The 27,788-nt window shown below is 40.8% G+C and overlaps 1 protein-coding gene across 1 annotated transcript; it reads left to right on the forward strand.

Moving 5' to 3' along the window:
* The first annotated feature begins 946 nt into the window (after positions 1–946).
* On the forward strand, positions 947–26,369 carry LOC104360237 (SV2 related protein). The gene is made up of 16 exons (XM_009966143.3): positions 947–1,599; positions 5,762–5,922; positions 7,499–7,584; positions 8,657–8,755; positions 10,805–10,876; positions 11,101–11,225; positions 12,580–12,643; positions 13,919–14,044; positions 15,106–15,234; positions 16,613–16,686; positions 17,002–17,078; positions 18,201–18,308; positions 19,806–19,917; positions 21,200–21,281; positions 21,513–21,602; positions 22,309–26,369. Exons 1-16 carry the CDS (start codon positions 1,565–1,567, stop codon positions 22,513–22,515), a joined length of 1,647 nt encoding a protein of 548 aa, XP_009964445.1. The 5' UTR covers positions 947–1,564; the 3' UTR covers positions 22,516–26,369.
* The last annotated feature ends 1,419 nt before the right edge of the window (positions 26,370–27,788 follow it).

The raw sequence follows: 27,788 nt of genomic DNA on the forward strand, positions 1-27,788 counted from the left end.
ACACATCCTGAACATATTTTCAAAACTTGTTCTCTGAAAAAGCCTTTTTTTAAAAAAATGTTTTTGAGACTATATTATAGAACGTGCATGCATTTCATGCAATTAGAATAGTTTGTAATCACATTTTTAGGGTAGTGTTCAGTTGCCTAAGCACAGGCATCTCAATCCTTGTGAGAGAGCTCTGAGGTGTCTGAGATGTCGATAAGGTCCTGTGTGATCCACCGGATAGTCCTGTCCAAAATCCACAGCTGGAGGCCACAGGGGATACAGTTACCTACAATGAGGCTAATAGCTACATGTAGCATCTGAATTCCACTCTGAGCCACAAATACTTCATTAAACAATTCTCACTATTTTTTAAGGAAGGTGAAGCCCTAGCTAGGTCAGCTGCAAGTTTTTTCTTATAAATTCTAAGACCTGCTAACATTTTCAATTTTTAGTGTCACAAACCAAGTCTGTGTGACAGTTGAACAACTCCAATTCACAAACTGAAGCATGTTTGGTTTGTCATAGCTAAGCCCAAGCCTCTTGCATCATCTGTTGTTCCCTGACCTGAATTTGTACACCTTCTTTCTTTTTCTTCAATGTAGCACTTTTCACCTGTCTCCATTTGATGTTGTCTTGTTGATTTGAGGCCATTTCTCCAATTTGTCAAGTGTATTTTAGATTTTAATCACATCAAATGTCTCCTTGTCATCTTCCTAGCATATATTTCCTCTTCATTCTCTCCTGCAGGCCATTCTCTGCAAGGGATTTTTCTGTAAATGCAGGTGTATGCACAAATAAACTGTCTTTTCCAATTGAAGGAGAAGGCCTACAGGGATGAATGTGCTGGGGTGAGTGTGTATCTTTTCAGGTAAATTACTGAGATTTTTACAAATTAATCCCATTTGGTGTCAGAGGAGCACACCCTCGAAAGCCCTGCCAGGTTGCTACAATAGATCACATACAAGAACTGTCCTTGGATTCCTGAAGCGTTCCCTGTTATAACGGTTTTTTTTTTCTGCAGAGCCCCTCTCCAAAATTCAGCAGTTCTGCGGCTCCACGGGCTGGTGTCGTGTTCTCCCTTTGCTGTCCTCCTGGGAGCAGCGGCATCTCAGCCAGCTTGGCTTGGCTTTCCTTGCGGATGTCTCCATCCTCTCCGTTTCCTTTTCTCCTCATCTGTGATAATCCCCGAGACTGCACCCTGCCGATGCAGCGGCCATCCGACGCCGATCCCCGCAGGGACAAGGACCGGCGGTGACACGGGAGCCCAACCCCGGCCCTGGCCAAGCTGGCAGGTGGCACCGCGCGAGCAGGGACGGGAAGGGGAGGGAGCCGCTGGCCACCGGGCCACGGCCACCCCGCTGCCTCTGCCCACCTCGCCGTGCTGAGCCCAGCCTAACGGAGCCGAGCCTAGCCAAGCTGAGCCTAGCCAAGCCGAGCCTAGCCATTCCCGCGCCACTCGGTGCAGGCTGCCGGCCGGTGCCGGAGCTGTCCAGCCGCCCGCGCCTGCCTGCCCGCAGCTCCACCGTTCCCGCCATGCGAGAGCAATGAGAGCAGCTCCTGCAGACGCAGCCCGGCAATGGAGGATGATTTATTCCAGCTGAGACAGCTGCCGTGAGTAGCACCGAGAGGGGAGCGGGGCTGCGCAGGGCTCCCTCGCAACGGGCTGCAGGGATATTGTGGATCCTGGCGATTTTTAAGGGAATTATTTCTAGGAAGTGGCTTAGGCCCTGGGAAGCAGGCCATTTTCCTTGTATAGCTGCCTGGGTTCAGCATCCTGGGGGCATGCAGGGATCCATTTGCTATATAAATTCACTCAATTTTTATTTTTTTGCATGAACTTGGTGGTAGTAGAAAAAAGGAGGGGTGGAATAAAACCGTGGAAGTGCCAAAAGATTTTCTCAGAGGAAACATTACTACTGCTTTTGCAAGGTGGATTGCATCTGTAAATAACATTGTGCTAGGGAAGGCATCTTCCTCAGCTTCCTCCTTCATGCTGCAAACTGATTGCAGATCACAACCTCTTATTGCAAAGGTGTGTTTGCAGTGAGTATCATTGATATTTGCTTACTGTATGTTTTGGAGAAGCAAACATTGCTGCACAAGGAGAATGCTGTTATTTGTGAGGAAATCTTTGCTGTCGGGATGTGGTTGCTGGATCTGTGCAAAAAGGTGATAAAAGCATTGCTGCCTTTTAACACCAATATTTCCTTTCCTTTTCATGAATACAAAATGTTTCCTTTAAAAACAAGTGCATTTCACCTAATGCTCCATTATCAGGTACTTTGAAACATAATCCTATTTATAAATCATTGACTCTCCAAGGCAGGGAATAAATGCTTAAAGTTGATTTTAAATATTAATGAGCTCATGTCAATGACAGAGCAAACTGTCCCATAACATTTCTAATAAGTTGGGAAAATGGACATGAACTCCAGTTATTTTTAAATACTTTGTTCAGATGCATTCAGCTTGTCATTATAAAGAATAATACATTATTCATTAGGCCATTTTTCCTCATCTAAAAAAAAAAATATGCAAACCAGACAACAAAACAAAACACAGAAAAATGTTCTAAAGTACCTTTCAATGTAGGTGTAATTAGACCTATTTGGTGCTGTGAGATCTTGCAAACAAATGCAGCTTTCTCATGTCTCAGCTGTGAAGAATTTTGCAAGTATGGAACAGTAAATATTACTGTGTGGTTTTTTCTTTGTTTGTGTCAATTTGTTTCATACGTTCCTAAGTGATAAACATATTTTTTATTTCCTATGATGAGGAACATGGCCAGATAGCTCTCTACTCTGATTGCCATTGAAGTATTTACAATTTTCAGATTCAGTATTTACAATTTACAATTTTCAGATCAGTCACTGCCTTTGCATAGTGTCTGGAACCATCAGATGTTCAGCTCTGAAGGTCTATTTCCACAAGTACTACAAAATAAGAAACATTAATACAGAGATTTTGTGATCAGGTACTTTAAAGTCAGGAAGGATTTTATTGGCATGTTTATTTTGCCTGTGGCTTACTAGGAGAATGAATCGTTACCAGCAGAGGTTGTGTGAATGATTTTCAGTCATAATCCCATGGAGTAATGGCACTTTAGACCTCCTGAAGTCTGGGGAAGAGATGTCCATATACTTCAATGAACTTTGCACTGGGCTTTGAGACTGCTGAAGTTATAGTCTTTAAAAGACGCATATAAAAGTTTACTTCCTGTAGAGTTAAACCAGGTGCTTGTAAAGCTTTTGCAAATAAGCTATGAATGGTACTTTGATATTAATTGACCTTTGTAATAAAAAAGTAATCTCATAGGCAGAGAAATTTCAGTGTTTGTTTGCTGAGAGTATGTATTTTGTATGTCATATGAGGATTCTGTCTTCAGTGACAATTTTAATGTGAGAGTAATAATTACTTGTGTTTGTCCTAGAGGGTCAGCAAAAGAAAATTCAAAAGAAAATTCAAATTGAGGTTTAAAAAGACAATCAGATGAAGAAAATTTTAAATTCAGTTTCTCAATGGAACTAAATTTGAACCTGAATTCAGACGAGTTTCGTTGTTTTGCTTGTCTTTTCTTAAAACTGAGTGAAGGGTCCCCTACATACCCCAAATCAAGATGTGAAATAACCCCAAGTCTCACTGCAGTCAGTGTGGTTTTCTTGTTCATTTCGAAGCAGTCTGAGTTTTGTTCTGTGTTATTATGTTTAAGATCTTCAAATGTTATCTCAGAAAACAAAATTTATGCCCCTGTTATTTGTCTGACAAGACATAAAGGCCAGAGAAAAGCTTTCAGTTTTCTGCTGCAGATGAGAGCATTACTAAAGTAGTGCAAGCAATATTTGCCTCATAGAGATCTTTGAATTCCCTGTTTACCTGAAAAAATCATCCCCAAACATCTCAAGAGCCTGCAGAGGAGGCTGTCCTAGAGATGAGTGATAACCTCACAAAATGGTCACTGTACTCTCTACAGGTTACAGCCAGAATATCATTAGTGATTATGTGCAATTCCCCAGATGGGATGTGGTCAGGGAAATAATACGTGTGCCAGGACTGTGAGAAAAATAAATAATAATGTTTTGGTGTCCCTCTGCTTTATGTTTCTACCACGGTGAAATCCTAAGCTGAGCTGAATGACTGGTCGTGGCCAGGACTTCCCTCTTTGTAAAAAACCCCATGGGTGACCGAGATGTTCATTTCTCCAGCCTCTTGTCCACCGTTGGACCAAGTCCATTTACAGGAGTTTTGTAGATTGCCCATCACTTTGCCCTTATATTAAGTATTGATTGTGTCATCAACACTTGTAAGAGGAAATAAGAGTTGAGGTCTTGCCAAACATGAAAAGTCTTTCAGGTCACCTTTAGAAATGTCATACATGCTTGGCTGTTTGCTGCAGCTGCGGTTAGCCAGGATGCTGATAGTTTAGTTTTTGCTCACCCTTAAACCAGAGGATTAAACTGAAGTTCAAGAGGCTCTGTACTAATCTTTATTGTAGAATTAAAATGTTCAGGTATCGAAAGTCAGAAGAGATAGTAGCAAAACTAAGTTAATCTTTTTCCAAAAAACTATTTCAATAAAGTCCAAGAAATTGTCGGTTGCCATGGTGAAAGAGTTACACTGATGTTGCATATAAAGTGAAGGAAGCTTGAAGAATCTGTTACATTAAATATGGTAGATGTGTTCCAAAATGTTTGTTTGGTCACAGGAAACTTAACTGATGGAAAATGGACCTCCTCTATATACATGAAGCATTGCACAAAAGCACTCTAACCAAAATGTGAAAGTTGTGTCCATTTAGCAAAGCTCTGTTTTCACGTCTTATTCTCTCTGTGGCCTTGCTGCAGAGATTAGACAATTATCTCTCAGATGGTGCCAGAAATTATATAAAATGCAGACAGTTGTGACCATGACACTGATGTGACAACCATCATCTCATATGCCAGGGCTGTAACTGGCAGGCAGGTACACTCTTCAGTCTTGACTTGGACTTAATGAAAAAAAGACATATCCTTTGATTCACTTTCTTATTCTGTCCCACCTTGTTACCTAAGATATTCAAAAAATGCACAGATGAACTGAGTATTGGAAGTCAAATAGTTTCTTAAAATACTGGTATTTAGTTAATTACGTAATATTAAAGACTTCAGTTTAAGACAGGAGACGAAAGCAATCGTACTTACAGTCACAGAATCATCATCATCATGGAAAAAAATCAGTCAATTCACTGAATTATCTTATGAACTGTACTTTGCTAAGTGATGTTTAAAAAATCTGACAAATTTCAGGAGTTTTGCTTCTTCTAAGACGCAGATCACTCTTATGAAAACAATGTGGAAAATTGAATTTGGACTTTTCCTGCAGGGACAAAGCACCTGAAATTCAATGACACAGCTATGTCTAATTCACAATAAAACTCTAGGCACACAAAACATGGTTATTATTAGATATGTATCATTTCATCATATTTTTATAACCTGTATGCTTTTGTAACTCTATAGTTAGCATGATAACATTCTCTTTGTACAAAAAATTATGACTGTATCACATAGCAGTGCACTCTGTGTTTCTTCCAAAGCCAGTAGCAACCAACAGGTTACCATACCTAAAAGCAGATACAAATAAAAGTCACAGCATTCTCTGTGAACATGAAGAGAGACAGGAGGGTGGGGAGAAACCTGGCTGCTGGTTGACCAAATAGGGCTTCAGGACCAACCAAACACAGGTTTGACCTGGAAAAGACCAACCAAAGTAATAATCCTTGTTTCTGTGTTCTTAGGGTAGTCAAGTTTCGCCGCACTGGGGAAAGTTCAAGGTCAGATGAGGATGTCATTTCAGGAGAACATGAAATTCAGATTGAGGGTGTTCGGACAGAGCTAGAGCCTGTTGAGCTGGAGGATGGAGCTGCAGTGCCAAAAGAATTTGCCAACCCAACTGATGGTGAGTAGGTTTCTTGTTCTCCTGTAAGGAAAAAGGTGTGCCCTCTTAATTTTAATCATGTTGCAACCAGGCTGAATACATTGGGTTTAGAGGAGTTAAAGATCCCCAGATAAAAGAAGGAAACAATAACACAAGCAAATTATGTTACACCTGAAAATCGTGTTTTAGCTACCTTGTTTTCTGAGGGATGCTTTATGTGTTTGTTTTTATATTACCAGTAATAGACCCTTTTAAGGAGTTGTGTATCCAGTTGTCACCACCTATTTCATACAGGAGGTTTGATGTAGAACTGATCAGTGCTCCTAAGACATCACCAGGTTTACTGGAGCAGTCAAGGCTGAGCATGAAGCCTCTGCAGTGTTCCTGTCTCCTCCTTGCCTAGAGGACAAGAGGGACAGAATGAATGTACATCCCAGCCTTCCCTTGCTGCCTGGCAGAGAAGTGCTGGCTGCCCTGAAGGCAACACCCATGTAGAAGATTCGAGAGGTGTTGTTTTTGTCTTAGCACAAGGCATCCTAAAATTTTGTAGGGTGACTATTTACGCAGGGACTTATTTATTAACATATTGATGCACTAGGAAGCCAAAATACCATGGAGTGAGCTCAGGGAGTTTCTCAAAAGGCTCAGTGCATCAGTGCAAGTCTGCAGATAGATGTAGAATTTCAGTTGGCAGGCCACCCCAAAAAGCACAAGTGGTACAACAGCCCAATATGCTGAGTTTCAGTACCATCACATCAAATGCTTGGGTTGAAGTCACAAACTGAGGTCTTATGATATCTCTGCTTCATTTTATCAGTTAGATTCTGTTTGATTTCCTTTTGGTTTGTGTTTTTGTCTTTTGCTTTGTGAGGATGTCCAACTCCTAGCTAGACAAAGCTTTTCGGTGGTGAATGTACTTTTTAAAACTGCTGGAAGTGTTAAAACTTTGAGACTGAAATCGATTTAAACAACTTGAATATCAAAATTTATTTTTGTTGTATATTTCATTTTGCACTGAGCAAGGGAATTTGAGATATCTCATCTTCTTCAGATAGAACAAAATAATGAGGTCATGACAATGTATGAGAAACAACCATCAGCATTTTTAACAAAAGTATGTTTTAAGATGTATGCATCTTGGACAAACTGTTGATCAAAATAATTACAGTTTGACTCTCCATGTAATAAAATATTCTTCTGCCATTTCCATCACTTGCATAGTATTGCTGTGTGCTGTTGAGCAGCTCACATACTTCTCACCAGAAGAAGATGCAATCCAGTGGCTGGTGGAGTCACTCCCAGGAGTAACAGGCTGAGCATGTGATGGAATCATTGGTGCTATACTGATTTACCTCTATGTGAATAAAATATTCTAGGAATATTTAGAATTATTTTGGCTTTAGCACAATTCCTAAAGAACATAGAGATTCTCCTAAGCAGGAACTGTATAAAAGTTAAGTAGCTCTCTGTTACATATTTTAGATCTCAGTAGGTAACCCAATTAATAAGTAATTGCATTCACAGAAAATGCTGTCTCAAGGGATGGCTCTTACTAGGAAAGGAATACACTTCTGCACTAGAACTGTTTTCTTTCTAGATACTTTCATGGTGGAAGATGCGGTGGAAGCCATTGGATTTGGAAAGTTCCAGTGGAAGCTGTCTGTTATCACTGGATTAGCATGGGCAAGTAATTGTTATCAAGGTCAGCTGCATGATCCTCAGAGAATCTCAGTGATTTCAAATAATGTAGCCATTCTCCATTGACAAAAAGTCTCCAAACAGATAATTGTATAATAAAGAAGGAATTTTACTTGAAATTCTAAAATGACAGCTGGACTGAAACCTGTTATGTGGGGGTAATGAATAACTGATTGATTTCTCTGTCCCTGAAGTTCTTATGAACCAGGGTTTGAAAAATCATTTTGATTCTCTACTTCAAGTGCTTGTTTCAAATAGAGAAGATGCTGGGCTATTCCTGCAGAAGCAGATCTCAGTTTTCATGCAGTGATTTTACCATATTCATCCTATTAGCTACAATCTGTTTTCTGTATTAGTAAGTATTATTGTAATCTCAGTTTCAGGTAGACAGCAACCCATTTCTTCTAGTTTTAACCTTGATATCAGGAACAGAAAGACAGAATTTGTTTTCACTGTTCTGCTATTTCTGAAGCACTGTGTGTTACATCTACTGTGGTATATTTTTTTGGGTGATGATATCTGGAACCTGTATTTACCAGCTATCGTCTACGTATAAGGTTACAATCTGCCATGGTTTAGATCCTAAATCAGTAGTGGAATTTGGTCTACAGATGTTCTATCAATATATTTGATATAAATCCAGACAGGGAGTAAGTTTTAAGGTAATAAACAGCTCTGACTGAACCTGTGTGTAAAGGAATTGAAAGTTCATCTCTGTAATATCCAACATGGAAGTGAATGAACCTGGATGGCTGACCAGACAGGCCTCCTCAAAATTACCCACCAATAACTTTCCATTTGGCACTTTGAATCATCACTGCCAGTGTTATTAAACATTATGACGATCAGAAATTAGTTTAAAAATGCGCTTGTTGCTTTTTTTCTCTACACTGTGTACATCCACTGTACCTTGCAAACATAATCATTTTGTTTCACCTGCAGAATGGGAATGGCACGAGCAAAACCAAGGTTAATTTCAAGAGGGTATATTGTTGACTGCTATGTCAATCTAATTTTCAGGCAATTACTTATTTTTGTTTCTTTTTTACCTTTCTAGATGGCAGATGCTATGGAAATGATGATTTTAAGTATCCTAGCTCCTCAGCTTCATTGTGAGTGGCGATTACCAAGCTGGCAGGTTGCATTGCTCACATCGGTAGGAAAAATAACTGACAGCTCCTGTATTCTGTAAGGTTTTTCCACTCGTTGTTATTCAGACATTATGCATTATATCCTGAAGTTAAATCTGTTCCTGGCCTTTGCAGACTGCCTTTGGCTCAGAAGAACATAGGAGTCTTTTTTAAAAGCCAGAGCTTCAAGAAATTAAACTCAGTGAGAACTGAGGAAATTTCACAAGTTTGAGGTTCAAATTTTCAGGAAAGTATATGAATTGACTCAGGCTCATCCTAAAATTTAAACCATTTCATTATTTGAAAAAAAAAAAAAAAAAAAGGATTGGTAAATCTTCACTGTGTTTCTTGAAAATCTTTTTCACCACATTTAATCTCGCTTGTATGTAGACAGACTGGAAGCCATGAGAGAAAGCAAGCAATTGCTTTTTGAGGTGGATAATCCAGTGATCTTTGCAAGCAGAGCTCTTATAATGCCACCTCTAAGTATGGTACTATGATGTTGGAAAGCCTCTAGGGATAAGCAAACTAGTTTTGGGGCTCTTCTCTCAGCATATGCCACTGTTGTGTGTCATGAAATTTAAATCCTACATTTCTTTTTTCTTTAGCTTTTGATGCCATTTGTGTTGTTGTGTAAATTGGTCAAAATGCTCAGTAGGTTTAAATCAGTTAAGATCATGTCCTTTCCCATGCCTGAATGCAGCTAGCCCATCTGAAGGAGGTCTTGTTCCTTCTTTCAGCTCAGCACGATTTTATTCTTGGTGGGCAAAATCAGAAGGAGAAGGGATTGGTGGACATGAGACAAAAGCTTTGACAAACAACTGCTTCTTGCCCCACTTATTACTCGAGTATGCACTTCTTTCTCAGACAAAATTTGTATGGTTTTAATGTGCTGATGGGAGAAACATGCTTAGGTTTTGCTGTTACCTTCACTGAGCGGGATTTAATTTCTCTCTCCATCTACAGAATAAACTATACTTTTTGGTGACACCTCTGAAAATGGTGCAATATATTTTCTTTGGCACCTCAGCCTTTTTTCAGACTTTTCTAAAGCTGTAAGATCTAATTTTATCTCCATTTAAATCTGAGACTTTAAAGCTGAAAATGGCAATAGGAGACTGGAGGTGAGCTGGCTGAGACGTATGCTGGCCTCCTAGAACAGCTCTACTGTGCAGACCTCAAGCAACACTGATCAGCTTTTGTTAATGAACGTGTTCACTGGAGCTGCAGAACTCAGCATCTTCCAGGGCTGGACTCACAATGTGTATAATACCAGAGTACACATTCTAGTGTCCGACTGGTTTGTCACTGGATGGATCTTTTAATTGCAAAGATGACTTGAGGGGTGCCTAGTTACTTTCCCCACTCCAACCCAGGCACTTGGTCCTGTCTCCACTTGCCTGTCCGCTCAGTAATGCTAATGAAACTCTCAGTGGGGCCTTGCTGTGAAGCAGATGAAAGATTTTTTTGTGAGTTATGAAAAACCTTCAGCAAAAAAAACCCAACCCAGAAACCAGACAGTGATTTCCATTTAGCGCCAAATTGTGCTCTCCAGTCATTTCTTATAATTAATTTTATTCAATTTATCAAAAGGTCATAAATATGCAGCACTGGTCTAATTCAGTAGTTCACAAATTAACAGGTGAGATAAAGGTGAGGTGATGACAAGTAGCCTGGCAGAGATTCGGTTTATGTATGTTGTGTTTAGATTCCTGACCTCAACAAAAGCAAGGCAACTGCTGAAAATGGGCCCATAGCTGGAAGAAGCTGAGAGACCTTGGCTTGAACAGTCTGCTGACACTCATCCCCTTCATGGGCAACAACAAATTCCCTTTCAAGTCAATAGAAAGGAAGTTTAGCAGGACAATACTGAGTAACTTTTGAAAGATCCTGTTATATGAATAATTAACTTCAATAGTCTCTACTGCAAAGGAACTATACTCAGAACACCTGGACATTTTGCTGTATTGTTAGAGCTGGAATTTTTTAGTTTCACTGTGGAGTTGTGTTCTCTTTGCTGTCATATGGAAATTTTCACTTGTTAAGGGAAAGATTTTTTTTTTGGTGTTTCATAGGTCGTGTTTGTGGGAATGATGTCCAGCTCCACCCTCTGGGGAAACATTTCAGACCAGTATGGGAGAAAAACAGTAAGTCTTCAGCTCCTACTAGAATATATTCTAATATTTCTGCAGTGTGGATGTTTCAGTTCTTGATGCTCACAAATGTCATAGTCCACATCCATGAAACAGAATTAAGTAGAGCCAGAATTGACCTCCTGTGAAATAAAAGGAGTTTGAAGCTCTGCTTTACATTGTGTTAATTTGTGTTACAACAGAGACATTTTTTCCTTGTGCTTGTTTGTTAAATACAGGGCCTGAAGATCAGCGTCTTGTGGACACTCTATTATGGGATCCTCAGTGGTTTTGCACCAGTGTATAGCTGGATCTTGGTGCTGAGGGGCCTGGTGGGCTTTGGGATTGGAGGAGTGCCTCAGTCGTAAGTAAATATTCAAAAGTCTAGACTTTCTCTTTTGTATTTATTTTTCAAAAAATGCTTGTGCCAAATTCAAGGCATGCCTTGGTTCAGTTGTTCCAAACCCATTTTTTTTTCTAAGTATTTGGAACTAATATATTAAACTCTGAGAAGGCTTTGAAGATACCTAATACATCGCTGAGGTGAAGCAGGTTTACAATTAGTTCTATGTGAACAAGCTGGGTTCCTAAATGTAATATGTTATATGCCTTAAGTCCTTTTAAGCTTCCCTCATTCCCTCAGGTCGTGAGAATGAGAGGCCCAAAGAGCCCGCCTAGAAGTGGGTAAAACAACAGACAGCATTTTGTATCTGTGCCTAAAACCAGCGTTGCTAGATTGTATTGGCCGAGTCCATAAGGGACAACATGGTCTTGTTGCAAGATAGGTCATGACCTAAACACTAGCATTTAGAGGTAGAGCTGAGCCCTGACTCCTGATGGTAAAACTGCAGATTGTTAGTCAGTCAGAGCCTGAAATTTCCTGTCTGAACCTGAGCTGGAATTCCAAAACCACCCAGCCCAAACACTGAAGATATCTCGATGGCTCAGACACATTTCTAATAAGAAGGTAGAATCAGGGTATTTCTCTATTACTGTGTCATTCCATTCACTGAAGTGGGGATCTTGAAATTTTCCACCTGGAATAAATAAGTCTGCTTTGGGCTTTTAATTATAAATGCAAAGGGAAGAGTATAGCCGTTCTCTCTCTGTGTAGTCTTTTATCCTTATTAATAATTGATATTTTGCTCCATGGAGGTGCTATTTCAGAGTAGTCAAACTTTGATTGATGGCTCATAGACTTCTTCACAAGGCAAGTCAATATCCTGTCTGTTCTATTGCCATTCCCAGATAAAAGATTCAGTGCTGAGATGGAACATCACAGTGTTATTAATTTTCTTTTACTGCTCTCCTGCCCACCTTTAGAAGCCGCACAAAAGCGCGCCGTGTATGTAAAATAGGAGAGTCCTTGTATTTGACCAATGGTGAGGCTGTTTCTGCCATGCAGTTCTAACAGAGCACGACTGGAATGAGGCAGAAGAACAACAAAGTCAAAGCATCAGAGTTAATAATGCATTGTACTGCAAACAGATATTAATGATGTTCCGCCGAGCCCAGTGGAACAGCTACAGCACAGCTAGTGCCATTTTACAGAGGGGCAGATAATGCACAGAGGGCTAGGGAAGGTTTTGCATTACTACAGTGGGTTTGGAAATTTTAATAAAAGGCAAACAAATTGTTTGAGCCTCTTCCATGGTGCTGATGGGGCAGTTTTCTCAGTGTGCTAACATGACGTTTTTCTCTATGTTCACTCTTTACAGGGTAACCTTATATGCTGAATTCCTTCCAATGAAAGCCAGAGCAAAATGCATTTTATTAATAGAGGTGAGCAGTGTAGCTATGCGTACTGGTCCCTAGAGAGACAAATTCTGCTGGTGGTTAAGACCATTCTATCCTCCTGACTAGAAATCTCACACATAGCTGCAGTCAAATCTTAATTGTCCAAGTTAGTGTGGAGCTGAGGTTACCCCCATACACTAGGACTAGCTCAGGACCAAAAGCATCATAAAGCATTCACGTAATGCTCCACTCTTTTTGTTAAATCTGCCTTTTTGCAAATTAACTTGCATACAGTGCTGTGTAAGTTACTACTGTTAGCACAAGGGGGACCGTTTGGATGTCACCTAATTTCATGGTGAAATTAATCTACAGCTGAGTAGTGGACAGTGGGGAACTGACTGTTCAGTAAATGCAGGGCTAAATTCAGCTCCCGATATTCAATCCAAATGTATCTAAGTCACAGGAAGCAGAATTTTGCCCTATAAATACTTTAAGACAAAATTTGCAGCCCTTTAATGGATGGTTAAAGGGTCAGAGAGCAGCACTATTACTTGTCTGCATCAGTCAGTTTGGAAGGAGCATCCCTGTGAAAAACTTCACCAAATTGAAACAGCTCCTCAAAGCAAAACCAGCCTTCTAAGATACCTGCTGTTTAGTCCTACATTCAGTTGATTAATCTTTTGTAAATAGAGTTCAGTAGATGAATTATACCTTGATGTGTCACTTTTGTTCTGCCACAGTTTGGCTGCCTCTGAGCAACCCTGGGTTAGAAATATATTCTGAGCATTAAATAATGAGCTAAGTGGATTCATAATCTAAAGGAGAATAATCCTGCATGGGTAGGATATGCAAGAGGATGCCAGCTCCATTTTTTGCTAAGAAGGTATCAATTCCTCCTTTCATCTACAAGCCAAACTCTGTGGCTGTGGTAGCTTGGTTTTGGTAAGGAAAACAAATACCATCAATCTCATGATGGTAGCTGGCAATAATACTCATAGACAGATACATTAATAATCATTCTGCTTAAGAAACACCATGTGATGAGTCTATTCCTTATGAGAATGACCTACAGTTAAACATGAGTGTCCAGAGAAAGTCAATGCTAGGTTTTCAGAAATTAACATTTTAGCTTCTGTAATGTTTAATCAAATCCCCTTAAAATGTCTGGACTCTCTTTCCGTACAGTGGTGCATATTTGAAATGTCTCTGGCATTTCTCTCTTCAGCTGTCCCTAGAGAGCATGTCTCGAAATGTTACAAAGAAGGAGGCCTTAAGAGCACTCTCATTCTCATTTGTGACTGTTTCTTTTCCCTTTGGCAGGTCTTTTGGGCCATTGGGACTGTGTTTGAAGTCCTTCTAGCAGTGTTGGTGATGCCCACTCTTGGCTGGCGGTGGCTTCTCATTCTTTCTGCCCTCCCACTTCTGCTCTTCGCTGTCCTATGTTTTGTAGGTATTCTTTCAAAGTTGGGTGTGTTTTCCATCAATCTGCCACTTCTCGACCTAATTCTGTAACTTGATTGAAGGGAATTGTGACAGTTTTGAGCTCTCTGTTGGTGTCTTCTTTGAAACATCTGAAATAATGACAAAAATGCTGTTGTTTCAATGGAGTGCTAGCAAAAACATTCCAGTGAGAGCTGTGTATATATGACTAATTGCTGGAGGACAGTGGTGGGCTGGAGTTTTGTAAAACCAAATCAGGCCTGGAAACCTGTCCAATTTCATGACTTTGATACAATTAAGCTCAGTAGAATCAACATTTTATTAAAAGCTGTTGCTATTTCCCTGATTACTCTTTAGATTTTTTAATTATTTTGTTGAAAATGTAACTTCTATAATTACTGTTCACTTAAAAAATCCACCCAAATCAGGGTAGAATCTGCATAGAGCAGGTCAGATTCTAAAATAGGACGTATATTAGTTAAACCTGAGCTTCAGGGCACTATTAGGTGCATTGGCAAAATACATTTGCCAATCACTCAGTCTTCTCAAAGATATATGTCCTTGTCAGGTTGTTTAGCAGCTTTTATTATTCCTTAGTCACTGATGTTGATATTTTTCAGAAATACCTCCAGTTATACAGGTGCTGACATGCTTGTTTTTAAAAGTAGCCTAAAATGCAAATTTTTGAATGCCTAGAGCATCTTGTTATCTGCCCTGGATGCTTTGCCTCTCCTACTGAGAAGGTATAACGTAAAGAACCTGAAAAAATGCCTAACATTTCCCAAGAATAAAGCCAAGGTAACAGAAGGGAGAGATTTTAGTCTGGAGTTTTGACTTCATGGAGAAGGTAGGGTTTTACAATTTCTTAAAGCCTAAGAAGGAGTTAGACATTTGGCAGAAAGATGGTTCTCTGAATTGTTGACGATCAGTTTTGTAATGCTTTTTTATGTGAGTAGTCTGCTGGAGTCACTGAGATTTCTCACTCTAAGGCCACAAAGAAAATCCTCAGTTTGTTTATTGCTGTGTTTTTGACATCATTGTGCATGTGATCTGCTTTACTCTCTTAGTGGCTGCCAGAAAGTGCCAGGTATGATGTATTATCTGGAAATCAAGAAAAAGCAATTGCCACTTTAAAGCGGATAGCAACTGAAAATGGAGCTCCAATGCCTTTGGGAAAATTAATTATTTCCAGACAGGTATGTACAGGTAACAGGCACATTAATAACGTGGGATACAATGAAACTGTGCTACATTCATATGTATTTATAAGCAAATAATCAATGTTAAGTTTAATTGTAATGTCTCAACCAGTAATAAAAAAAAATGAGAGGTGAGCATATATGCCTCTTTCACAGTGAGGAAGGGTTAGTTTCTCATTTTTATTTATATGTAAATCCTGGAAGTGAATAGGACCTATAAAGTGGGCTTAACCTTACTCTAAGACCCTATTATTTAAGAAAATCAAACCTTGGGGCTACAGGAGAACACAGATCAGAATTCCCAGATCTGAATTCATGAGACAAGATGAAATTTGACTCTTTATCTGTACCTCATTTTTAATCTAATCTTGATTTTCTGGAGTGTCAAAGCTGTGAGCTCCTATTCCGTCCTAATGGATGAAGCAATTCAGGCTGTTACTTCTGAGCTGCATATTACTATATGAATTGCATTGAATTTTTTTTCATTTCAGCTTTATATGGCCAACTTTTCAGCACCCCTGTCAATATATGAAGCAGCTCTCCATTTGCAGAACAAAGAGCAGACTTTTATAAGAAAAGAAAGTTACAAAGTTAGCCAGCAAGACAGGACAGCAGAGGGAGATCTGTAGATTTGAACAAGAGCAAAATTGTAAAGCTAGGCAGGAGCCTGTTGGTAATTACAGCCTCTTACTAATCAGAGATGGAGGTTTGATTTTCTAAAGTCTGGATCAGTGAGGTTTTGAGTTCCTGTGCATTTCACAAATGCTTGGTTCAGTCACCGTAATTTTGATGGGCTGTGCAGGAACGCCCTCCAAGTTTTGGATGGTTTTGTTTTCAGGGTGGGGTGGGAAAGTACTCTTCCTTAACCGCAAGTTCATGGGCTGAGCCCTCCACTCACTAAGAACCACGCAGTTTAAAAGGGGTCTGCTTGCAGGAGGGCGGCTTGTTGTTCCTCAGTACCTTACCCTAGACCAGAAGCCCTGAAGGGCTGCTCTGATTTACAGGTGCTGGCTGTGGGCCACATGAATCATATGCCACCTGTGGGTTGGCAAAGTTCTGCTCTCCCTCTTTCCAGCCCCACCTTGTTCTGACAGATCCTCACCTTCCTTGTGGAGGAGTAGTGTGCCCTGTGCATGAACTGGTTTTGATATTGTTATGTTCCTAGAGAATTCCCCTTGGCAGAGGAATTCTTTACTTGGATCCCAGCTCCAGTGTGGCTCCTACAACCTCGGAGAGAGCCCTCAGCTGAAACCAAACACTCATCCTGAGATATAGTACCTAGTGCTGTGTATTATATTATCCCTTGCCACTCTGCATCCTCCAGTCCAGGACCAATGAGTGCCCTGATCATCTGACTTCCACTTGTTTTCAACAGGAAGACCGAGGAAAAATGAGGGACCTTTTTACGCCCCATTTTAGATGGACCACATTGTTACTCTGGTTTATATGGTAAGAGGAAATATAAATGGCTCAGTGCCAGCACAATTCTGAATGGTTTTTAATGGAGGTATTTTACAGTATCACTAAAATACAGCAACTTCCTCCTCAAAAAAGCCCCCAACCTGTATTGATTTGTAATTTATTAAACCACCCAATCGCTAGCATTTTCAATCTAATTGCCCTTTCATCTTCTCAGTGCTGATAGGAAATAACTTTGAGGTAGCACTTAGTGGAAGTCCTCACACACTGGGTTCAATTTTGATTCATGTTGTTTACTATAGGTTTGGCCAGCTGAGACTTCCTCTCTCATTTTTTTCCTTGCAGGTTTTCCAATGCTTTTTCATATTATGGGTTAGTTTTATTAACTACAGAGTTCTTCCAAGCAGGAGATGTCTGCAGCAGTGAGTACTAGTCCATCTTTTCTTTTTACATATATCCTGTTAAGTGGTGGAATATCTTTTATTAGATCACCTTCTGCTGTTAGTTTGGAAAGGACTGGCTCCCAGCCTGAATTTTAAGGCATCCACTTAAAAGGTTACTTATTTTAAACATTTTTGATAGACTGTTCCTCATCTCCTGCACAATGCAGAGAGTTCCTGCAGTGTTTCTGAGCCCAAAATGTAAAACAGCAAGACAGCCTTCAAGGGAAACCTGTTAGAAAATGTGTCTGTGTTTCTTGAGAAAAAAAGTAATTGAATAAATGTAGTTTCCAGATTTGACAGGCCTAATTAGTTCTGAGATAGAGATAACTGCTGCTGCTGTGGAGCTCCCAGGTTCTCAAGATGAGAAGACTTGCTGAGAAAAAAGATAATAGTGGGAAACCATTGCCTTTTTGTTGCAGATTTTTGTGTTTAAAAAAAAAAAAAAAAAAAAGGTGCTCTGATCGCATTAAGAAGAGGCTTGAAAAGTTTGATTCCCCAGGGGAGGCATGATTGTATTCAGAGAACTTGTAATTAGTGAAAATTGTCTGATAGTTGGAAAAATATAGGAAGAGGATCAGTAGTATTGGGAGAAGACACAGATCCCAAGCTTGTGCAACAGTGTGTTAGCTATTTGAGAGGTCTAACTCTGGTTAGCCTCCACAGAGGAGCATGCATCCTTTAAAAGTACTGTTTTTACAAAGACATGGTATTATTCAGTCTTCTCGAAGTATAGATGAAGTGCTTAGTATCCCAGTTTATGTAGGGAGAAACTGAATTATTGATGTTAATTCTGTTCACTGTCATGAGACTTGGACTGAAAGATAACTAAGCCTGTACCGCCGATAAGGAAGTGTAAATTTTCATTCTGACAGTGCTGGTTGCAGAGGTAAGAGATACTGCCACAAATAAGATTATAAACTGTTCAGTTTCAGTTATATCTCCCAGGTAGAACATACCTGCTGTGCAGCAGGGTCTTTTCAGTACATCCCTGCTATCATTTTCAGCAGTAAGAGTGCTAAAGACATAACATGGGTAAAGGAAGGTAAGTGGAGATTAGTTAAATATATTAAATGTTGGATTTTTTTCTTTTTCATCCCACAGTATCCAGTAGAAGGAAAGAAGTTAAAGCAAAGTGCAGCCTGACCTGTGAGTATCTGACAGAGGAAGACTACACTGATCTGCTTTGGACAACCCTGTCAGAATTCCCTGGTAAGTGGCAATAAGAAGCACCAGTTCTTCGCTGCCAGTGACTCTGGTACAAGTGATGGAGTTGCTCTCAGTCTGGCCTAATGCCAGTGTATTTCCTGCAGCACTGGAGCGCCTTGCTTGGCTAACTTGATATATGCAGTACACAGAGTAGCTGTAGCTCTCTTCACTGCCCATGTGATCACTACAGATAAAATCACTAATAATTGCTTTGTGAAGCTATAATGGCCCATCTGACTATGGATTCTATCCAAGCAACATATTAGGCATTCAGAGGAAGAGTAACAACTAAAGGGGGAGAATCACTTGAACAAAATAAAATAACTTGAACACATCCATAAATGACTTTCCAGAAGTATTTAAAAGGATCACAGGTATAGTGAATCAACAGCAGACTTGCTCCCTAAAGCTCTGGGTCCAGCCTCAGTCATGATTTTCAGCCAATTTCAGTGAGTGTCAATGAACAGTCTGACATAGGACAAGCAAGATAGTGTGTAAAAGCCATTGTTTCTTCATCTTTCAGCAGTAATCTGTTTGAAATAATACTGTGAGGCAGTGGTCAAGTTATTTTCACTCTTCTAGATTATAGTTTCAGGGACAAATGCTCAAAGAGAAGCCATTCAATTGGTGAAAAGTTGTAAGTCTATGACTGATAAATACTCATAGTTGCTACCTAATAGGAGGACTGTTCTGCATAACAGTCTTTCTGGGAAGGATGTCAGTGTACAGGGACAGAAAAGAGAGCACGTACTCTTGGACTGGTGCTGTAGCTGAAAGGACTAATTTGATCCTGACACATACTAAGGTAGGAGTAAGAAATGTTAACAAAGATACCTCTGAATGTGACACTGGCAGCTCTGGTGCTTGAATAATCCCCACACTTGCTGCACATCAGCTTTTAAAAGGATGTGGGAAAGCTGTGTAAGAGAGAATACTTAACATTGTGAGACTTACAGAGCTTGATCTATTTCCTTTCTCAAAGAGCAGGTGAGAAATAATTTGATGGCAGCATATAAATAACACAATGGAAAGAAAATACTAAGTTCTAAAGAGGCCTTAAATCTAGCAGTAGGATGATTAGCAGGGAACAATGGTCAAAAGTTGAACAAAAGTTATTCCAATGAGACATAAGGCGGGCATTTTTAGCATTCACATTGGTAACCACTGCAATAGTCAGTAGTTAACAGATGTCAGAGTGGATTGCTCACTCCTCCGTCAGTGTGTAGCCCCTGAGTGTGTGAGCATGTGGGGATGTGGACCAGTGGGGCTGTGAACAGGGAGCAAGACTCAACAGCTGGGACACAGAGCTTCTATTTTCATGTGGCACCATCGGCTTGGCAATCCATTCTACACCCCTGCCTGATACCTCCGCCAGCAAAGTATTTGAAAGAAAGAGAGAACAAAATTTGAAATCTAAAAAACCCAGCCTGTGTTAAAAGCTAGCTGCTGCAGCCTCCACCTTTGCTCAATTCCCAACAGTGCACTTGTCTTCTTCTACAGGTGTGTTGGTAACACTATGGATTATCGATCGGATAGGCCGCAAGAAAACCATGGCCCTGTCCTTTTTTGTCTTCTCGTTTTGCAGTCTTCTGCTGTTTCTCTGTGTTGGAAGGTAAGGAAAACACAGTGAACAACTGGTATATCTGATTCATCCATGTTCTCTCTTGATTATGGCAGGAGAACTGGAAGTGGTGGTTTGAAAAGCCATGCGATGGTCATGCTCTACTGGAGAAAGAATGAAGGATGGTGTTAGGTTTTCTCACCAGAGTTTGGAAGGATAATAAAAGAAGCAGGAGAGGAGAAATCCTTCACTGTAATCTTGTGGACAGAACAATCCAAAGGGGAAAATAAGAGCTTATGTCTGAGTAGGAGGTATCTGTTGGACAATTTTAAAATCAGATCTGATGTCATGAGCCTCAGTAGCTGGTTCATGTGCTGCTCTCTGCCATTCATTCCCTGTGTTTCCCCAGGCTGAGTGCAGCAGGGCCGTGCTTCACAACCAAGCCCAGTCTCTGCCTCCCATCCAGCTGTTCTGGGTGCTTCACTTGTCAGGGGCTCTCAGTGGTCTGAGTGCTACGGCACAATTTCATGAGAAGCAATAGCCACAGACTGGTACAACCTCAAAGTTGTATACAGCACGGCTGGTGGAGCTTGATGCTGGCATTGCAGATATGCGGGGCCCGACTTTCAAAAGTGTTTGGGTTCATGTTTTTGTACTGTTCAGTATTTGTCCTTCATGCAGCTTTTCCAAAGAACAACTCAGTTGGCAGCTCTGCCCTCGAATCTTGACGGTACCAGATTTCCAGCTGAGCTTTGAGAGTCTGCCTCTGACTGCATCTGGCCTTCATGCCACACGCATGCGACAATGTCTGTACCGTGGGGCTGCTGAACAAGGGAAATGACCTGACAGCCAGAGGAGACCTCTCTGAATTTAAACCTTTTCAGGTGCTGTACAAAAACTTACAGTACAGACACCTTGTAATAAGAAACCTTATGAAGTTGCAAATATCCAGGTGATACATAGGTTCATGTCTTTTAAACAGGAAAGCTGCACTCTCGTTTCCTTCTCGTGTGTGCCAATTTTTTGTTGCCACTATTCGTAACGTGGGATATATTTTTCTTATTTAGATAAGCTTAGGCATTTGCTGCTTATTTCAATAGGCCACAGCTGTCAGTTAGAATGAATACACTTAGAAAACTGATGTGATTGTGGGAATGCAGATTGTTTGGCATCATTGTTATACTAAAGGTCCAGAAAAAATACAAAGGGTTCATTAAAAAAACAAAATAAATCGTTCTAACAAATTTAGCATTTTTATTGCACTTGCCTCCAAGTTAAACAAACAGATTGTACAGAACAATCCCAAACACTGCTCTCCTTTTTATTCTCACAGAAATGTTCTTACTGTGCTGCTCTTCATTGCAAGAGCTTTTATTTCAGGAGGATTTCAGGCTGCTTATGTTTACACTCCTGAGGTAAGGAGGTTGTTTTTGTAATGAGAATATTTAAGGGGAGTGAGAACATGGTGGGAAAGTCATTTTTATGACCTCTTCACAATGGACCTTACCCCAGATATGAGTTGATGATCTCATTGTCATTGTCTAACAGAACTTGCTGTAGTACCACTTAATAATTTTCATTGATTTAGGAGACTGGAGGGCAGAGAACTTCCCACTAGGGTTAATGGGCGGATGCTTTGTTCACAGGTTTATCCGACAGCCACACGTGCTTTGGGCTTGGGAACATGCAGTGGAATGGCTAGAGTGGGAGCCCTCATAACCCCGTTCATTGCACAGGTAAAATCCCTTCTCCTTTGGAAACTGAAGGCACAAGAAGGTGATGCAGAACCTGCTTTTCCTCTATAAGGGCCAACCCAGTGGTGATGTGTGCCTGATGTGTTGAAGGAGGGTTGTTGCCAGGTCCTTGAGGAGAATTCAGGCTCACCTCTGAATTTACCTCTTGCTCCAGAGGTCCACCTGATGGGGGATAAATAACCAAGAAGCAGGCTGCTGGCTGGATGTAAGGACACCTTGGAAGCCACTACCTGGAGATGGGATTTGCAAGAGGCAGGGAGTTTCTGTGCGTGTTGCAATGCCACCTTTCTCTTGAGATCCCAGGCTGGGGTCCTGGAGGCCACAAACCATCAGGGTATGTGCAAAGAGCTAGACAGAGAGGCTGGGGAGCCAAGCTCTGCAGGGACAGGGCTCAGAAGACTGTCAGAAGCAGTGACTCTGCAGAGGGCTAGGTAGAAAACTTGTGATTTGCTTAAGTCCTGTCTAATACATAAGGGCAGCAGCACCTCATGGCACTTGTAATCCAGACTGTTTTGTCAGTGTTTAATAGCTGTGTGTAATCATTGAGGAAAGAAAGTATGCAGCAGTGCCTGTTAAACATTTTTTCCAATACTGTAATTAAAATTTCTACTACTGCATTAGTATCTTCCTTTCTTTCTGTGCTAAGGTCCAGGGATACTATTTTGCATTTTCTGCCCTTTTTCTGCAGGTGATGTTGGAATCTTCAGTCTATTTAACACTGGTGGTTTACAGTGGATGTTGCCTGCTGGCTGCCATGGCTTCCTGCTTCTTGCCCATTGAAACAAAAGGTCGCGGCTTACAGGAGTCCAGCCACAAAGAATGGGGACAGGAGATGGTTGGGAGAGGATCTCATTCCCCAGGGGTCACCAGGTCAAACTCTGGATCACAGGAATGATGGGACATGAAAACCTGCTGAAAGAATTAATGATATGAGTGAGATCTCTTTCAGAAAAAATCCAACCCTGAAGCATAGGAAGCTGACCATACTGTCACTGCCAATGTCATGTGTCAAACTGCAGGAACTTTTGGGTTGAACCTAAGCAAATTGTGTCTCTGCTGCTCTTTGCTCACATTCATAAAAACTTTACTTCTGTACTGAGAGGCATTTGATCCAGATATCATTTGAAGTTTAGCAGGAAGGGTTTTTCTTAAGTCTGTTGTGCTTGCATGGTCAGCTATTCAGCTTAAAATGTCCCGTGTCAGGCAAATAGCTAACTGAATGCAACTCAGTATAAGCTGTAATTAAAATAATGTACTCTTGATGCCTAAAAACAAAAGATTAATATTTATTGTGTACCTGGCATAGCACACAGTGGATTCCATACACTACAGAATAGATTTTATGAATTAGATGCCTGCCTTGCACTTTTTAGCCATCAACAACAACAAGATGTGATAATGGCAAACCAACCAATGCTTTCTAGTTCCCTTGCTTGTGGGTTCTGTTCCTTGAGAATGAACAGGCACTGATTGCTTGAAAATGGTTTTCTGAATGTTTCTCCCATCCAAGGCAGGTAGTTTGAGTCAGCGAGGAGTGGTATTTGTTGTAGAGATGGAACCTTAAAGAGGAAATGTAAATCCTGATGGTTTGGAGCAGAATTTGACTTCTCTAACTTCCCCAGAATCATTGAGCTCTCTGTCCGTTGCTTGGTGAAGAGTGTTTCGGCTGCACTGGTGTCTCTTTGTGTGTGGAGATGCACGCTGTGATTTTCTGCATGGGTCCGGGTATGTTTCTGCTCAGTTTGCCTAAGTATGTTCCCACAGTGGTGTAGCCAAAACCTTTGATAAAAATGCCTCAGTCTGAAACAGCTGTGTGTAGCAGTTTGGGTGGAGCTGCTTTCAAGTGTCTCCCAGCAGAAACTGGCCTCCTGACAGCCAGGCAGAACTTTTCCATAGCTGCTGATTGTACATTGACTGTAAAGTCAAGCTGGCGACAGAGGAGTGTAGCTGGCATCTTGTCATAAAGAAACAAAAATGATGGGAAGAGCCAAACTGCGATTGTCCTTAGATGAGGAACATCAATCACTCCTTCAGATGTTGCTCCTCAGGGTTGATGATTCTGCTCTTGTCGGAGAATGTAACCGAGTTCAGGTGAGGATAAGTTTGTCTTGTTTGTCAGAAACCTGTCACTATGCGGGAAGCCGGATTTCAGAGCCTGTGGATGTGCAGCGAGGAAACACATAAGGAAGCTGAGATGTGTCTCATCCATGTCTCCGTTTATTTTCAGGATTCCAAACTATGGGACACACAACCAAATGTAAGTGAGATGGACTAAATGCTAATCACTAGGCTGTGAGAAGCAATACATTTTTATAGTATGTGAGGTCAGTTGTCTCACGTAAACATAGGTAAGCGTGCAGCCAATTTTTGCACAGTAGAATATTTTAAGTATTCTGGGAACCAGGCCCCTTTTCTGTGGGTCAAGAATAGGTCAGTGCATCCATGTTCGGGTGCAATACAAATGAACACAGTTGGCGTTCGGCTTTCACGTAGGGTTTTACAGCACTGTAGCGCAGTATAATGCTCCAAGACATGTTTGGCTGTTTCTTTATAGCACTGAAGGAAAATTAGAAGTGGATAATTCCTTAAAGAAACCAAGCAAACTCAGACTAATACAAAAAGGCCAAAGAGGTTATTGATATTCTGTGCGTGGGTATCTTCTGCTGAGAAAAGTTAAAGTTTGACAAAGACCAAAATGTCTGTCCATTCATTTACCACTCAATGGTGGTGACTGCAGTGAAAGACTCTAGAAGCGTTTGGTCTAAACAGGCAAACTTTCCTTTTCACAGCAATGGGAAAATGCAATTCAGCTCACAGGGGATCCCACCTTCGATGTGGCTGATGACCCAGAAACACACGGTCTGATCCAGTGGCTGTTGCTGTGTGCTGGTTTGGTTATCTCTGTCTCTGCTGTCTCTGTATCCTGTGCGCTCAATCTCCGCAAGCTCAAGTTCCCGTCGATCCCCAATAAACAGGCAGGGCTCTCACGGCGCTGACAACCAGTGCGAAGAATTTGTTTTCACCTCCTTCTGTCAGGCTGTAGTTGGATAATTCTCCCGAATGCCTTGTGCAACCGGGGTGGCTCAGTGCTGCCTCGGAGTAGAGGTAGATGGACTTGTTTCCCTTGGGGTGTCCCTCCGATGTGCGAGAGGCAGCCAGGACGCTGGCAGTGAGGAAGCAGCTCCCAGATGGGTTTAGATCAGATATTAGACCACACATGTGACCAGTGAGCTTAGAAAACCTGCTTTGCCCTCGCATAGTGCAGCCTGTTCACCTTTTAGTGACAGTTCTGACTACCATCCTCTTCCTCCTGCTGGTGAAGGCACTTGAGAGTGTGCCAGTCCACACCTGACAGGGCCATGTCCAGATGCTTATGTGCCTCTTGCCATGTGGGCTTGCCATCAGCTGGGTTTGCAGGGAGGTGTACACCCTGAAAGGGGATGGCCTCTAGGAGAATTCAGCTGGGCGGAAGCTTACATCAGAGGTGAGAAGGAATATAAAGTGCATGGCATCCACAGACGGACAGAATGCTGCCTTGCAGCCTAGCTGCTAGGTTTGTGTGCCTGTTACTGAGCACCTCCAGTTACAGTTCTGCTTTTCCAGGGTTAATGTTCACATATCACTTAATTTTTCTCATGGGTCATTATTCAGCAGTTTTAAGGGACTGAGTTGCAATGGCCTTCAAAGTGTGCATTCAGAGAGTTTTAGGTGAAGTATATATCTCTCATAAATTTGCACATGTGTATACTTCAGACAAAATATTTCCCAGGTAAAGATCTATAAGTAATGCAAAACCTTTTGATGCTGTTGAGTAGTTCAGTTTTAACCTGTGACATTTACAGTATTAAAAAAAAAATAAATGAAGGCATTTTTGCTTTTCACTTTTTATGAATTCTGCATTAAAAATGTATTTAATTATATAAATGCCAAGATTGGTCCTGCTGAGACATCTTCACACTCTGGGTCTTTGATTAAGAGACAGTGATGCCTAAAGCATGATCCAAAGCTCACTGAATCTGGGAGAATCTCCCCTGGCTATTTGTGGACTTTGGATCAGCTAAATAGAGGAGGACAGGTAGGAGCCCACCACAGCTGATCCCACCTCACTGAAATCAGAAGGAGCCTCTTGGGCGCCAAAGAAACTGAAGTTCAGGTTTTGCAGGTCCTTGCATGCTATTAATAATGGAAGGACATTTTAGATCATTCACTGAAAAACTGAAGAACATTTGGGTTGATACACAATAGCCTATAAATAATCACAAGTCATATTTTGTTAATATGGCAACACCATTGATGTATATAATAAGCATCCAAAGATTGTTTTACACACTGGCAAGTATTTTTCACTGATGAAGGAATGAATATAGCTAGTTCATTTAAAAGAAAAAAGTGAGATAATTTTGAATTAAAATCGAGAGCAAATGGAATTGTGGGATTCAGAGATTTGCTAACTGTCCAATATATTCATGTGCAAAGCTGTTGTGGGAAAAATTATTCTCCAGGTGTGCTTTGATGGAATGATTTATTGTTCCTAAATGCTTGCCGAAAGAATATTGAATGTTTTCCTGTGTTTGAATGTACAGTTTCTAAGCTGAATACATTTTAATGTTTAAAAACTTTGTGTATATCAAGCTTGTTGTAAAATACTCCTTTTGTTCCTATGTTACTGATGCAACATTGGATAGTTTAATTCCACACTAGATATTTTATGTTAAACAAATAAATAGTTTTTTCAGTAAAAATGTTTTTGGCTGTTCTATGGGACTTTTACAAAGGGTTTGTAACTTTACCATTTTTTGTCTTGATGTTCAGAGATTTGAGATATACGCGGCTCTGTGGACTCAGCTGGATATGCAAGGGCTCAGCACTTTGCAGATCTCACTCAATTTTTGTGTGTTTTGTGCATCTGGACATAAAGGAAAGTCACAGGATTCACGTTCACATTATAAGTAACCTCATAGATAACTACAGCTAAATATTTTTAAAATTATCTTTTAAGATCTTTAGTTGTTTTTTGCATTTCATTCAGTCTGGACAATAAAAACCAGTTTTGCTTCTTGCCCGTGGGTAATTTCTAGCAGTGCTTTTAATGCTGCAGTATGTGAGCGTAGATCACAGAGGCGTGTTGGGAGGAGGTGGCTGAGCATGTGCCTGGACTTTGGCACAGGGAGGGTTCCTTCTATTTATTTACTTTTTGATGTAGACTCTTCTTCTACCTATCTTGTTTTTATGAAAGATAATTAAGTGCATAACCCAGACTGTATTGCTCTACCCTTTAAATGATATTCTTATTTTGATGTCCAGTAATTTACAAACATAAAGTGGTTCATGTCTGAGTCAAAATGACTAACGATCTGCAAATACTTTGCATGCTCATCCAGTGTGTTCTCATCTCAGTGTGCATTAATCTTCCCTCTCACAGCTTGTGCAGCCGTTGACAGTCCACTGGGATGAAGAGTCTTATTTCTGGGAATGGAAACAGTTGGTAACTACAGAAGGGTTTGTATCGTGGAAGCAATACTTAGGGAGAATATTCATTCTTCTGTGTTTTCTGTGAACTTTTTGGCATCCTCGAGCATTTCTAAAGCTCATTCTGTTTTTCAAAATACCAGAGCTGCTGTTTGCTTACAGAGGATGACTTTACTGATACTTGATGTAATTCCAGCTTTGTTCTGTGTCACAGGCAATTGTTGAGAACTGTGAGTTCATAAAATGTGCTGATGCCGGCCGGCGTTTTGTGCTTGTCAAGAAAGTACGTGCAGTAGCTGTCCAGGCTCCCCACTGCCTCTCTCCTCCTTGTTGCAAAAGTGAACTTCAATCTCATGACTCTTCTGTCCCACAGTGTTTCATCTGTGGCTGACAACAGTGTGAAATACCTCTCCTGTCGCTCTAGTCTCAAACTGGAGGAATCAGCTGAGCTCCATGAGAAAGTCCCAAGCATTTCTGTCTGGGAGTGTGAGTTCTTAATGGGCCAGGGACTACTAGCAACAACACGCAGGCAACCACGTAATTTCACACAATTCCTTTGTCTGCTCAGAAGCTGAGGTGACAGCTCTTCCTCCTGCAGGATGAAGTGTTCAGGAAAAAGGTGTGTGGAAATGTGGAACGATAATCTACTGGAATTTCTATGGAATTAGCACTCAAGGCCATATCCATGCCATCATTAGG

Source organism: Tyto alba, unplaced genomic scaffold, assembly GCF_018691265.1.
Source record: "Tyto alba isolate M040663 unplaced genomic scaffold, T.alba_DEE_v4.0 Super-Scaffold_44, whole genome shotgun sequence".
Lineage (NCBI taxonomy): Eukaryota > Metazoa > Chordata > Aves > Strigiformes > Tytonidae > Tyto > Tyto alba.